The sequence below is a fragment of the Pygoscelis adeliae genome, unplaced genomic scaffold, assembly GCF_000699105.1.
Source record: "Pygoscelis adeliae isolate BGI_AS28 unplaced genomic scaffold, ASM69910v1 Scaffold75, whole genome shotgun sequence".
In the NCBI taxonomy this organism is placed as follows: domain Eukaryota; kingdom Metazoa; phylum Chordata; class Aves; order Sphenisciformes; family Spheniscidae; genus Pygoscelis; species Pygoscelis adeliae.
This window is the reverse complement of record NW_008824772.1, coordinates 1,626,785-1,641,292: the sequence shown is the minus strand read 5'-3', so window position 1 is coordinate 1,641,292 and position 14,508 is coordinate 1,626,785. Positions and strand designations below refer to the sequence as shown.

The 14,508-nt window shown below is 48.1% G+C and overlaps 1 protein-coding gene across 2 annotated transcripts; it reads right to left on the bottom strand.

The window, feature by feature from the left end:
- Positions 1-3,514: 3,514 nt before the first annotated feature.
- CACNG1 (calcium channel, voltage-dependent, gamma subunit 1) lies at positions 3,515-14,111 on the bottom strand. Of its 2 annotated transcripts, XR_663597.1 has the most exons (5): positions 13,690-14,111; positions 7,566-7,640; positions 5,328-5,465; positions 4,236-4,580; positions 3,515-4,151 (listed from the first exon to the last, which is right to left on the bottom strand). XR_663597.1 is itself a non-coding variant. In XM_009323670.1 (4 exons), exons 1-4 carry the CDS (start codon positions 13,928-13,930, stop codon positions 4,354-4,356), a joined length of 681 nt encoding a protein of 226 aa, XP_009321945.1. In that variant the 5' UTR covers positions 13,931-14,111; the 3' UTR covers positions 4,221-4,353. The 2 variants fall into 2 exon arrangements, 1 of the variants encoding a protein (XP_009321945.1); XM_009323670.1 differs by lacking the exon at positions 3,515-4,151 and having other exon boundaries at positions 4,221-4,580.
- Between the last annotated feature and the right edge of the window lie 397 nt (positions 14,112-14,508).

Sequence of the window (14,508 nt, the reverse complement as noted above, 5' to 3'; positions counted from 1 at the left end):
TTATGCTAGAAACAGTTTCTGCACCTTGGTCAGGTTCCTGGCGTGCAAACGTCCGACCGGAGCGCACTGGATCGAGCCCAGGGGCTCAGTGTTAATCTCCAAGGCCCTGCCTGAGGCTGGCAGGATGCAGCGTGGCAAACAGCCCTCTCCTGACGTTGGTGACCTCTTGTATTGGCTATGTTCCTCAAGAGCTATCAAGCCCAGGAGAGAGAGTGCCCCTCTGCAGCGGGGCGAAGGATCTAATTGCAGGGGGGGGGGCAAAAATTCTCACATCTTTCCGACCTTCTGGAAATAATTTCCACAACTGTCAAAGTAAGGAGAAGAAAAAAGAGGTGACAGCCACAAGGAAGCAACAGAGTGGAAAGTGATCAGTGAAAAAAAGAAGTAGGTAGGTAAGTATACCTGTGCCTTTATAAACTGCATGTCAGGCTGGTCAAACACCCGAGCAGCGGGCATATGGGGACTAAGGAAAAAGCAGGGTTTTGTACCAAGATCGCTGAATGAAACCCTCACTGCGTGCACCCGTCTGTGCTCCCTTGTGTGCTCTAGACCCGGCTGACCTGCGAGCTCTTCCTCCCCTGCCTGGCGGGGCCGGGTTGTTACCGCTGCGGTACCTCTTGGCAGATAAACGCTGTTCTGAGAGCTCAGCTAGCTGCTTGCGAAATGGGCAATTTTGTTCTTCAGGGTTGTTAGTCTGGCACCTTTTCTGCACATTCAATTCACACAACACAGCGTTTAAAAATACGGGAAGCAGATTCTCTCCGCGCCTGGTGCCTAACAGCAAATCTTAACGTAAACAAAAAACTTCACGTCTTCTGTTGCGCTGACTGTGATTTAACACTTGGCCTTGGCAGTGTGGCGGGCAGACTTCAGCAACCGCCATCTCACAATAACACCGTGTCACGTGCGATGCCCCGGGGCACCTCGGTGTGGGTGCCCTGAGGAGGGGACGGGCAGTGATGTTGGTTTACGGAGTGGCAAATGGCACGTGCCCAGGGGACCCATGACCAAAGGTGTCCGTGGGTCTGGTTTGGGATTTCGTGGTGGCCGGTGGTAGTTACTTGTTCTGTGAATTAATTTGCCTCTTCCTCTCCCTGGTGCGTGTTTCCCACTCGGTTCTTAGGCCATCTCCCAAACCTGTGTGTGCTCCTGTTGCGTGTGTAGCAGCCGGGTTCCCACCCCCGTTTTGCTCTGATGACTCCCTGCCAGCGAGGGCGTTTCTTTCACGTTTTCATACTACGTTCCTGAAGGTTTGGTGGCTGTTCCCTGCTATTTGCTCAGCTGAGAGAATGAAAATTCAAACTGGTTACAGCTCCCCCTCCAACATTATATTCTTCTTTTTCCTTTATGAAGGCAAATTACTTTTATTAATGCTCTCAACACACATTATTGGCTCCCTGGCAGACAGATTTGGATATGGCAGAACAAACCTGCTATAAGAGCAGTGCCTTTCCCACTGTGAATACCAATGACCAATTTAATGGACAGGTCCCTCATCAGCATTTTTTAATATCTGGAAAAAGAAAATGAAGTCATCCGCATGCTTCTCAGTCTTGCAGGGACCATACTAAGTAGTGAATGATGAAAAAGCCTCAACTTACAGCAGTCAGACAATAAAGCTCAGTGAGTTTAAGAGCTTTAGGAGGCATCTAGCTCAGCTGTCTGAGTTGCTGTCTGTGGGTGTAGGGTCTCGCTGCCGTGAGCTGGGTGTTCTCTCTGCCCTATGAGTAAAGTGAGCACAGAGAGGCTGCAAAACCTCTGGATCCAGGTCAAACCCCAGCACTCACTGGGAATCTTTCCATTGCCCTCACTGGGGCTCGGATGAAGCGGTTGAGCCCTGACACAAGGAGGAGCGTGCATGGGATGGGCGAGACCTTCCAGGGTCTGTTTTTCTGAAATATCTATGTTCTTGCTCATGAATATCACGAAGGGGAGTAAGCAGCTCCTTGGCTGGGCAAAAAGTTGGCGCATAAAAATAAATAGTCACCTAGAAACTACTTTGTCCTAGAATAAGCATTTCAAGAGAGGGATGGTGCTTCAGAAAAAGTGTAGGCAAAGGGTTTCCCAAGGGCCACAGGACGTGCCACCGGTCTGCATGGGATGATGAACTTAAACCCACATCCCCAAACCTCACTTACCTCAACCCATTGCATGTCCAAGGTGAGGTCATTTTGATGATGATGGCTGAGCTGGGAATGCCTTTGTGCCTGCCAGCTGCTTTGCTTAGATTAACGTGCGTTGCGTGTGTTTGGGTATCCCAACCTGGGGTCAGCCACCGCCGGGGTCACACTAACTACTTTCTTTTCTGTTGTTGTCAGGTGTAAAGGATCTCCCTAGAAGCTAGCCTCTGTTTTCCCGAACAATGCAAATGCAAATTAAGAATGTCAGCTCTGTACCCAAAAATAAGATTTCAAAACCATTTAGCATTTCACAGTGGTTCAGTGACAACTTGAAGACTTGCAGTTGTCTCTCATGATGAGAGACAGGCAGAGTTCCCCAGCTCATACTCGGATCTGAGCACCAATGAATGCTTTATCCCAAAACTTTATAATATACGTGTTATTTGTAGTGCTTTTCAACTTCAAAGAGCTTGAAAAATATTAATGCAACTTCACAAAAGGCTTCTGTTCTCGCTGCCACTCTACTGATGGGAAAATGGAGACATGCCTGAGTCTGGCTGGGGGCTGCTGGGCCTCAGCGTGCCCGGACGGGGTCTGGCCGACGGCAGGGCCATGGGCAACCCCTTGCACCAGCACAAAATTGCTGGCTAATTTCTTGAAATGTTTGAACATGTCACGATTTCTTCAAAATGACCGGAAATTTTCTGTTCTGAATTCTGTTTTTCTTTAGACTTGTGGACAGGTAAGTGCGGAGGGAAGGACGCTTTGGTGTCCTTTTCTCCCGCTTTTTAAATTATCGGGTGAAAAAACTGCAGTGTAAACCACTTTTCCCCGTCTTTGGGGGAAAATGCTGAGCAGATTCTGAAAATTGAACTGTAAAAAAAAAAAAAAAAAAAAAGACACCCACCTCTTGGTGCGGGGGGACCATGGTGGTGCAAAGGGCTCGGCCGGGGGGACTGGGTGAGCGTGTGGGGCTCGGGGAGCCCCAGTCCCCCCCCAGTGCCGCAGGTGGCTGTGGCAGAGCACTGCGGGGGCTCTGCAACGCAACCAGCCTGCGCAGCATCCCCCTTCAGCGATGCCTCGGGTGTACGTTTCTTCAAGCACGCATAAACAGCGATGCGCTTCTGTAGTATTTTCGGGGCTGACTCTCCTGGGTGTTTCAGTCTAAGTCCTTTCCTTCTTGGCAGCTACCTTGAAGGATTTTTCCTAAAATGTAGTGTTATATACGTATGCAGTGAGCAAAGCACGGTATTCTTAAAAAGCCCATTCACGAGGAACAGATGAGAGCTCCGTATAGTAAATACCACCCAGAATTACACTGTCATTCTGGACCTAGCAGAATTTGATGGGCCAGGTGATTCATCCATCAAAATCAATTTCCAGAAAATCATGCTACTGGAAGATTATGCTTTTTATTAAAGGAAAATATCACTCAATGTTCAGTACTTCTTGGCTTTGCCATCAAAGTTTAAGCAGAACAGAAACTGTATCTTGTGGGGTTTTTGTGCTTAATTCAATAGACTGGAACTGCAGGGTGTAAATTTGTAGGAGAAACTTTCATCCCAATGCTAGGCAAAGTATTTTTTTAATTTATTTTTAATTTTAATAGTTTATTAGAACAGCATAAGGATCTCCAATTTATTCCAGAGTGGTGAGCTAACCCTTCTTTGGGGAGGTAGAGGAGTATGGCATGAATGGGGAAACAGACTCCCCCTGGAGCTAGAATTTCTTGCTGTCTCTCTCTGACCAAGTGAGGTGTAAAAGCCTGACATCCTTCACGGATCTGCTCTTTAACCCTAACTCCACCAAACATCTCCTCCCTAAGAAAGCTGTCTTCTCCATGGCACGAGCTGTCTCACATCCAGATTTTCCCCCAACCGCATCAGTCCAAGGCATCCCCAGATGGGCACAGAGCAGTGCCACTCACCCACGATGGGGCTGAACGCTCTTTCTGCTGTCTTAAAAAAAAAAGAGGAAGGGGAAGAGGGGAAAAAATAAAAGAAACAAAGCAATAATTACAATTGAACATGCCTTGGTTCAGTAAAAAAAAAGGGGGGGGGGAGGGGAAGAGGGAAAAAATAAAAGAAACAAAGCAAAAATTACAATTGAACATGCCTTGGTTCAATAACGGCTTAGTTAATGGAGTGCACGTTGTATAGTGAGACCCAGACATTTTGAAAAATACAAATCTTTTCGAAATGCTTTCTGTTTTCTTTCACGGGTGCTGGGAACATCAGTGCTCGGGTTCTGCATCCATGCAGGTCTCCCAGGGGTTCTGGGGGAAGCGAGGCAGTGCGATGAGGAGGAGGGTGATGCCGCAGATGAAGAGCAGGACAAAGGAGGCGCAGGCACAGGCGAAGGACCAGGAGTAACTGTACTCAATCCAGACTGTCTCCTCGCTGTCGATCATCCTCTTCACAGATTGTCTCATGACTTCCACAGAGATGATGATGCAGAGACCTGAAGGAAGAGAGGACCAGTGGGTTGAATAACCAGCTGTCAATTTTTCATCCTTAATTAACCACCTTATCTGTCTTTTTGCATACAGGAATTGCGGTGAGATTCACAGGTGAGTCATTGACTGTTTGAAGGAACCAACGCTCACAACTGCTTAGAGCTCTGCTATGACCCAGGCCATCCAAGTCAGCCGGTGACTTGTTGAGTGTGATCTTTTAGGCAGGCTTGGATGGGAAACTCGAAGCGGTGGAGGAATAATTGCATTCCCTAGGGAGCCTTTCCAGTGAGAGTTTGGTTGAGGTGACAATTTGCACCTCTGTCTTTCAGTCATTGTGGCACGTCAAGGTATTACTAGCTCGTGTAAAAATGCAGTCTTCAGGTTTTTGGGAGACAGCTGTGTATTTTGGGCCTGGATCAGCTGTTTTCTTGGTTTGAGTCTTAATAAATGAGATAGAATAGTGTATATCCCTGGTTTAGACTGGGGCCAGAACTGAATATGTTAGAAATGTCCCTTTTAAAGGTAGTTGGAGAAAATACAGACAAGCTGCCGGCTAATGCTTGCTGAGCAGGACATTTTCAGAGCTCTTCAGCTGGAGCACCACACAGGGACTTGTAGTCTGACACTGGCTAGGAAGAAAATGCCACTTTCAGGGCATTTTTAGAAGTGTCTCCATCCTCCCAGGATCTATCTAAGTTTCTCTACGTTGTCCTATGAACTGAGTGCAAGTATGTGAGCACCGAGCCTCCTACCTGCGAAGGTGTAGAACATGGATGCTGGCTTCAGCAGATAGTCCCTCTTCTTCGTGAAGGATAAGAGGACGCAGATTGTTCCGATGATTGCAAAGCCGATGCTGAAGATGGCAATGGCTGCAGCTGAAATGCTGTATTCTGCCAAAGCAAAACAAACACAAAAATGGCAAATGTCTGCAAATTTTGAGCATGCTTCCGTCAGCTGTTGTGACTTTGCAGTAGGTCACTGAGAAATACGTATCCTCCCACTGCTGCGGAGAGGTGGCTCTGGTGAATTGATTGTTTCCCTCAGATAAAAGCAGGGACAAGTGTTGGCCATGTATCTTTTGAATGCAAAGGGTATAAAAACAGAGCAGGAGGGGGAAACGCTTTCTGAACACTTACTGAAAGAGCAAATGGCACCTGTATTGCTCTGATGAAGCTCTGGGCTGGAGTCATTTTAGCTCTGCTGCATAGATGTTATAGTTGAAGCCTTGCTGAGCTCCACGCTCTCATTTCTTCCATCACTCCACACTCTGATCTTAGAGTAAATAGACAGCTCTATGCTATTTTTATTCCAGATCTGTGTTGCAGAGCCCCGACAAGGCCCCCGTGCATGGTGCCGATGTACCGATGCAGAAAGACAGCTGTATGCTCTATAGGGCTTAAAATCCAAGCAGGCAGGAGGCCAGAGGTGAAGTGTTTGCATAGCATCTTTTTTTTTTTCTTTCCTTTAAGACAATGATTTCCAGCTCTGAAAACCCGGCTTCTTCAGGGCATAGGATTAAACCCTCCATAAAATGTCCTGGTTTTTGCTAAGCCAGGTAAGATGTGCGCTGGACACTTCCCCCAGCCGAAGCACAGTTCAGTGCCTGAATGGAGGGGAACAATTGCTAATTGAATAATTCAGGCCTTCATTTACATATTGCATTCGTTTTCAGATTAGATATTTAACACATGTAGCCAGGCATGAACATCACAGTGCCTAATGATATTTGCCTTTCAAGCCATTTAAAAAAAAATATCTCCCAGGCAAAATCATGAAGATTTTTTTCTCCTGCTACTAATTAGCTCCCATCAAAACACGCCTATGTCTGCGAAAGGGAACAGCAGACCACTCTTTGTTCCCATTGCCTTTCATACCACTGTTTTATTATAACTTCCTTAATGTTTCTCTTTACTATGTGCTAGAACTGCCTGAAAGAGTTCGTTTCGATGTAAAGTCTTTTGCTGCGGCTTAAGCTTTTTCTTTTACTTCAAAGAAGAAAAGTTCTTCCTGATTTTTTTCTGAAATGACTAAGAAGACATTGGGTATGTTTTTAACATCAGATGGCTGGAACCGATAGTATATAAATAAGCAAAAGCAGGTAGCTCAGATACATGCTCTTCTATCCACTTAAAATTCCCAGTCTTTCCTGTCTTAGGAAACTGCATTTTTAGAAAACCTGTGTGCAGAGTTTTCCACCATTATAATTTCCACTGGAAGCAGAGCAGGTTGTTTAATATGTGTAATGTAATCATCGGCTCATTTACTCCACAGCAACATATGTCGGGTGGCAAACTAGAAAGGAATTTGTCCTTAATGAGAGGGCGAGAAAGAGAGGGGAGCACATTAGATGAGTGCTAAAAATATTCGGCTTTATCAGGGACTTATTGTGAAATTTGTCTGTGAAAGACTGTTTTCAAAATCCATGTCTGTAAACCCTGCCTGCGCGTGTCTTTGTAGGATCTCTGTTCCTCCCTTCCATTGATAGCTCTGGTTTTTACATGACTTTCATATAAAATCAATATGAAGCATAAAATTCCTAATGGTCTCCACAGAGTGTCTGTACTTCTTTTCAGGGTCAAGACTTTGCTTGGGGTATGATTTTTTCATTTAGATTTTATTAATGTCGTCTTCCTTCGATGGCAAAGGCTCAGAGTGTCGCAGCTAGTGCCAATGTTGTAAAGTCATTTTTATGCTGAAAAGACTTTTTGCAGTTTTCATGTGTATTGACATTGTTATATATTTGTGGGACAACTTTGAGTAAAATCACACTTATGAGTGTGATCATATATAAAAATTATTCTTCCCAGGAAGCTGGCATTTGACCTTGTTCAGAGCATTTGTTTTTACATTTTTCCCAGCTGGTGGTATCCGATAGAAATCCGTCTACTCCTTTCAGCGGAACCAGGATTGAACCCTCGTTTTGGGGACCCCTTTACCTTAGATCTTGTGTGCACCTCAGTTAGGAAAATATTTTTCAGGATCATTCTTACCTTTCTGGGTGGTTACTTCAAATATCTCCGAGCTCTGTCCTGGTGTGAAGTGCTTGAAGTAGGAGCAGTTGTGTTCTAAAAGAGAAAAGGAAATTTAGTGTGCTTGGAAATCTCTGATAAAATGTACTAAAACTGAATTTGCTTTTTATTGATGTATCAAGCTTGCAATGTTTTTAAGGTTCCCTACCCTTGGTAGCACAGAGAAATTGGGGTTGGATCTGTTTTACTCGGGAGCAGATGAGTGGCACGCACGTGCCAGGCCACCGGCTGCAGCATGGACAAGGCTGAAGCCCCCTCTGATACCTTTTGTGGGCTGCTCCCTCCAAGAGCTTTTCCCGCTGATTGCTCATCTATTTAAAACATGAATTACAGATAATTTTTCTCATTCTGTCTTTGGTCACCCGTCCCTGCCTCTCTGTGTAGGAGATGTATTTCCTGGTGATGAGACCGGCCGTGCCCGCAGCTGAGCTGGTATCTCAGCTCACCTCCCCTCGCCACTGCCAACCCACTCTGTAGTGGCATCGCCCCACCGGCCGTAGGAGGGTCACTGCTCCTCTGGTGAGCTTGGACTCCAGAAAAGGAGGACGGAGTGTCCTTATCCACATTCTCTCTCCCAGCTCACCCCTTCTCCAGCTCATAGACCCCTGCGTGGCAGTGGCTGGCAGGGGGGAGCAGCCCGGGGGAGTTTGCTGCATTGGTGAGAGGTCACCATACTATGGGGGTCCCAGAGATGAGGCTGCTGCAGTGCAGCAGAGCACGGGGGTTTTTTACTACAATAGGGACCCTGAGGGCTTTTTTTTTCGGCTGTTAGACCAAAAAGACAAAAGCTATCTGAAGCCGCAAACGGTTGTCCAGGGAAAGGAAGGCTGATCAAAGCCGTACGGGTCAAGGGCGAAGAGGCTCTCACTCAATCTGGCTTTACCAAAGTTCACTCCAATCAGAGCAATCTACTAAATTAATTTGATAAGATAGCAGAGTCAGATAGTGGGAACTTTATGAAGTTCCTCTATCTGGACTTTACGTGAGCACGCTGCCACGTACATGGGATATTTATAGAGGGGTTATAAAGTGAACAGGGATCAAGATTGTGGGGCGGGGGGATACTGGGAGGAGGGAAGTTGGTAGCTGAGTCTCTCAATGGCCACGATACTGTTTCATACTCAGCCTCGTGAGAGTCAGCCAGCGAAGAGATGTCATTGCTGTCAGTAGATACACGGGAGGCTTTCAGCCTCAGCATCTCAGCAGGATGGGGAAGGGTCTGGTGAGGACCTGCTGACTCGAAGCTTTGGCAGCAGCAGGGCTAGGGTGGAGGGTGTTCTCGCTATTTATAACTGATTTAATTGAAGGTTTGAAGGGGCGCGGAACTGGGAGAACAAGTTGCTCGCCAGGAATTTGGCTGGAAGGGTGCAATCGCGGAGACGCGTTGAGCCGCGCCAGCTCTGATTGCGCTATTCTGCTGAGCTGGGCTGGAGAGGACATGCTCGGCGCCTGCCCCAGCACCCCTCCTGCACCCCAGGTTGGACTCCCATCAGACCGGGAAATCACACCAAGATTGCACGAAATACAGGCATTGCCTGCGGTGAGGTGCCACTTGGTTAACACCAGCAGCTCTTGTCCATTAAATAACAGAGTTGGCACCAATTTCCAGGAGATGCTGGGAGAACGTCTGGGAGGACTTTATGGTCCTCTCCAGCATCTGGGCCAGGACATGCTGCTACAGCACAGGTCGCCTGAGCCAGGTCCCTGGTGCAGGACCATGCAGGGTCCTGCCTGGAGACACGTCCTGCATTTTGGCGTGTTTTTTACAGCATTAATTTCTAGTGGCAAGAGGATACCAGAGTGCTGTATGTTACCTGTTGGTTCTTGTGGCTTTTCTTCTGTCATGTAAATGGCAGATTTGGAGTTACTGATTCAAGGAGGATTTATTTTCTCTCCCAGGAGATAGGCAATTGTAAAGCAGCATTTTTGGGCCCATTAGTGGAAGATTTCTTTGAGACGCTCTTATCTACTTAGTTTTATAAGCTGACTTTTATTTCATCTGCAGCTTCTCCTTGCTGGAGACTAGGTTAATGTTCAGCTCTGGCATCTCCTCACCTGTTCTTTATTATCCTTGCAAACGACTGGAGGAAACACATTTGAACTCAGACCTCTATGACTGAAATTGCAAATTTGGAGCCCCAGAGAGGAGGTTGCGTGCCTCTGCCAGCGACTGAGAGGTGGCTGAGGCTTGAGCATCCAGTCTGGCGATCCCAGTTTGGGGATCCTTTGGCTCCTGTGGGAGGGGAGGGAGATGGGATGAAACTGGGACACTTCATCTTGGATTGTTTGGTTTGGCTTTTAATTAATTCTCCGAAAAGGCTGAACTCAAAGGAGTCCCCAGGCGTGCTGACTGTACAAAGCCCAAGGTGAAGCCATCCAGACATGGAGTGATGGGGGACACAGCACCGCTTCGTGTCCGTTGCAGGTAAACCAGCCCAGCCCAGTCCACCATCCAGTCTGTGGAGGCTCGGCAGAGGGGCAGCACACAAAACCTTCCTTTGGAGATGGACTTGTCTGCAGGAAAAGGAGCTGCCTCTGTGTTTGTGGCTTATAGCAGAGCTCTGCCAAGGCACAATAAATGGGGTTACCACAGAAGCTGGTTAGCTCTAGGGGAAGTGTTTTTGGAGAATGCATTTATTCTGGCAAAATATAACTGGATTGTTTTTGGTAAAGTGATATATTGTTTTCACTTTAAAGATGCTTTGGTGCTCTGCTGACCTGGGAATATCTGTTTCAACAAGGCTCCCTGTTATTCAAGAGAATGGAGGCACTTCAATGCCTCTCTGGTGCAACCATGAATAAGAGAAGAGCCCATTTGTGTCACATCACATTTACATAATGGATAGGATTTAAAATGGGTTTTATAATGGATGAAAACCGTGTGGCAATCTTTGTTTCTCTCCACCCCTAATTGCTTTACCTCTGCCACGAGGTCACCAGGAACAGTCCAGGGGCTCTGTGGTGTGAACTTCAGGGTTGTAACGTGGTTTATCACACGGTGTCCTCTCCCTTCCAGGTCACCCACCCTTACAGCCCTCCTGGCCCCTTCCCTTCACATCCACCATTCCCGGATGACCGCTGTGCGGGGGCGAATGGGCCAATTCATCTTTCCTCTACTCGTGCAGAGCCACCCTCTCCTGCCGCCATGGGGCTGGACGGCAGCTACCGCAGCCGTGGGAGGCAGTCAAAACGCAATCGCGTTGAGCTATGGTTGAAACTTGGGGGTCTGCAATATGGAGACCTCATGGGGGAAGAAAGGGCAGAGAGGCCACAAGGCGTTTGGAGCATGCAGAGGTTCAGGTGGCAGCTGTCACCCATGAGCGTTGGAGTGACAGGCTGGGGAAGGGGCTGGAGGCCACCTTGCTCTTGAACCTCAGATGGGCGCTAGCATGTGGGGTTTTGCGTCAGGCTGGATGGTTATAAAAACCTGGATTTTAATGTGTGGTTTCCACTTGTGTTAAGTTTGGGAGACAGGAGCTGCTGCTGTGATTAGGGGAGGTGTTAAGGTGAGGGCTGCGCAGTGGAGGGGGCCAGACCTTGGGCTCTGCCCTGGCCAACAAGCCAGGGGAAGGCCTTTGACACACACTGAGGTTTGGAGATGGCAACTCCAAACAGTTTAATTTCATACCAGTCTTGCAGAGCGAGTCTCTTACATGGACACGGGGAACAAGACAGCCCTGCTGATAACCCATTTGCTCGAGCACTTTTCCTCTCCAGTCACTGGAACTCAGGTTCCCGTATTTACAAGGACCTATTTCACCTGCTGGTGGCACACGCAGGCTGTAGAGCGTCCCCGCAGCTGCCCAGCCTGCAGGCGCACAAGAGCCCACTTTGCAGGACAACACCTACGCTGGAGGTACCGGCAGCGAAGGCGAACTCAGTTCACAGCTGGTAGGAAACTGCCCCGGTGCCCACTGACCACAGTTAAAAATGTCTCAGTATTAATCTGAATTTGCCTGGCTTTAACAGCCGTCTCCCTGATCTTTTTATTTCTTACAGCAGGATGCTGAACCCTTTCTAATTTGTCAACATCCTCGGAAGACCGCTGTAAAATTTTAAAGCTCTGCCTAAATCACAGCCCTGCTTTGTGGACTGCGAGCCAAGTCATCCTCCCCATTTTGCACTGTGCTGAGCTCAAAACCTAATAAATAATGTTAATCATGCCATCCATTTCCTCCTCAGGGAGTGACTGGTAAATGGTTATTAATGCAGTGGTAAATTCTTATGTTTCTTTTCCAGTCCTGGCAGCAATGTCTGGTTATGTCTCATGATTTTCAGGAAAACCAGTGCCCACATCTGCTCTTTTACTGCACGTTTGTTCATTCACATTTTCTCAACTGCTGCAGGTTTCACAACCCCGGTGTTTCCCTGCCGGCATCTCTTCCCAGAAGTGTGAAATCAATCTAACGCGAGCCGTGCAGACGCAGCATCGTTTAGCAGCCCGAATCCGCAGGGGCTGTGCTCTCAGCCTCCACCCCATGCTGTGTTCCTGGTGTGAGTAAAACGGGGATTAAAATATTTATAATATAATCGAGGTGCGAAGTTCACCCTTTGAAACCTCGGATGCTGATTACGACGCAAGATGTCGTCCAAATTCCCAAATATCTTTAAAAACTGGAAAACCAGCTCCGGGGTGGGGCGGGTGGCTCAGCCCCTCCGCCGTCACCCCGTTGTTCGCTCTGCCCGGCAGAACGGCAGCGCTGGGACGTGATTCAACGCCCGTGCAAGCACATGCTGATGTCTGTCAAAGATGATAGCTGCTTTCATGCTGCCCTGCCTGTGAATCTTTTTGCAGACAGCTGGATATTTGAGTTCTATATTTACCCCACAGTTGTGCAATTTTGGTGTTTATCCACCAATTTCTATTGTTTTTCCTTTTGTGGGAGTTTTCCTCCGCGTGCGAGGAAAGGCAATAAGGAATATGTTTCCAGGCACGTAAGTACCTTCACGAGAGACATTAAGCATACGGATGACACACTCCCAAATTTGGTTAGAGGCAGATCCGAACGCTGAGGCTGAGCTTCTCTCTTCAGAACATGTAATTTGGCCAAAGAGATAAAGAATTGCAGTAATACAGGGAATATACAGTAAGCCCAGGCAGTAAGATTTTTCATAGGGAACTTTCAAATACGTGTTAACATATATATTTCATTTCAAGCAGTGAGTCTAACATGAAGGCAATCCTGTTATTTCTGTTCTGGAACGCATCCAGTACCCTGTGAGTCTTCTAAAAAAGCGGCGTAGCTCGGTTGCGGAGGGAGTGTGTGAGTGCATGCGGAGCGAATGTCGCTGACTTTGCGATCGGCAAAAACATAATGAGCTCCTTTTACCACGGGAATGTAACGGTCGTCCTGGAAAGCAGCCGTACCTGCTCCCCTGCCGCCCTCCCTGCTGACTGCACTGGAGGAACCCGTGATGGAGACGTGTGGGACCAGGCTGCCTCCGCCGAGAGATGAGGCGGCTCAGTAAGTCATTGAGAAATTGCTTCAAACTCAGTTTACAACTTTTTTTTTTTTTTTTTGAAAGTTGGCAAAACGTACTGCGGGTCCCTGTTCCTCCCTGCCCTGAGGAACGGTTGTTATTGAAATAGCTCGGAGATAACATAATACCAGCCGTGAATAGGCTGTTCCTTTGTAGCTATATGGATCTGGAAATCCTAAAGATCCAGCTACGTATGGTGGACCCATAAATTCTCTTTCTTGGCCGCTGCCGTCAGCGTCCCTGGGTGCTGTGGGGCCCTTGGCTGATGTCAGCCAAAATTCCTCTATCCCAATTTCACTCTGTGATTTCCACCGTGTCCGATCCTCCTCCCTTTCTCCCCGCCACTGTCGTCGTTGCACAGGAGACTCAAATATGGTCACAAATAGACGCGCAATGCAACACAGCGCACTCTTACAGCAAGAGGGATGACAACGAGGTGTGTTTGCAGACCGACATGAAAACAGCCCCATGCAGCCCCATGCCAAATTAAGTGCCACGGGAACATGGACCCTATTTTCCTTCTGCCATGTCCTGCAACCTCCTAAGCAAAGCCTGGCATGACCGCCTGGTGCTTTCTCCCATGCATTGGTGGGTGGTCACCTACCTCCTGGCAGGCTTATCGGCCCACAGCCCTTCACTTTGGGACCTTGCTCCTGCATAAAGATCCGCTTTATACAGAGTCGCCATAGCCCGAAATGAGCCGCTTCGCAGGTGGCATTATATTCCTCCACTCTGGGGCTCAGCACGGCCCAGTGGTCAGTCACTACGGCTGCAAACAGGAGCGAGACGCCAACCAGGATCACGGAGAACGTCAGCCGGACCTTCAGGGGTTTGCTCTGGTCCATCCTGCTCCGGACCGAGCGCGGCGGGTGATTCGCGAGGTCTCCCGAAATCCTGGCACATCTGAGCGTTTGCAAATGTCAGCCCCGCGCTGCCCAGGGAGAGCGGGGCGGCCGCAGACAGCTGCTGGGCTGTGTCAGCCGGCGCAGCGAGGAGGCTATTAATGCACGTAACGAGAGGAGCGCCCGGCAGAGCTCAGCTTTCCGCCCCGGCCCGCCAGGTTTGTTTTGGATTCCCACGAGCTGACTGGATGGGCGCTCGCTCAGAGTCGCTACAGCCGCTGTTCAAAGGCTGTAATCTCTTGATGTGCAGCATGCCCAGAAATAGGCATTAATAGGGTGATTAACTTTTCAGCTAGGTTATAAAAACATCTGTGTTTATAGTAGCGTCAGGCCCGAGTTCAGTCTGATCCTAAATAGTTTAATAGCCCCAGAGCCCACAAACTGCACACCCACAGCTTCAGCTCGCGGCAGCCTCTGCAAGGAGTTCAGGGCTGGACGTCCCTCCAGAGCTGAGCAGTGTGGTGTAAAGAAAGTGACAAAATAAGCAGACTTATTTATTTTATTGTTTATTTTTATTATAA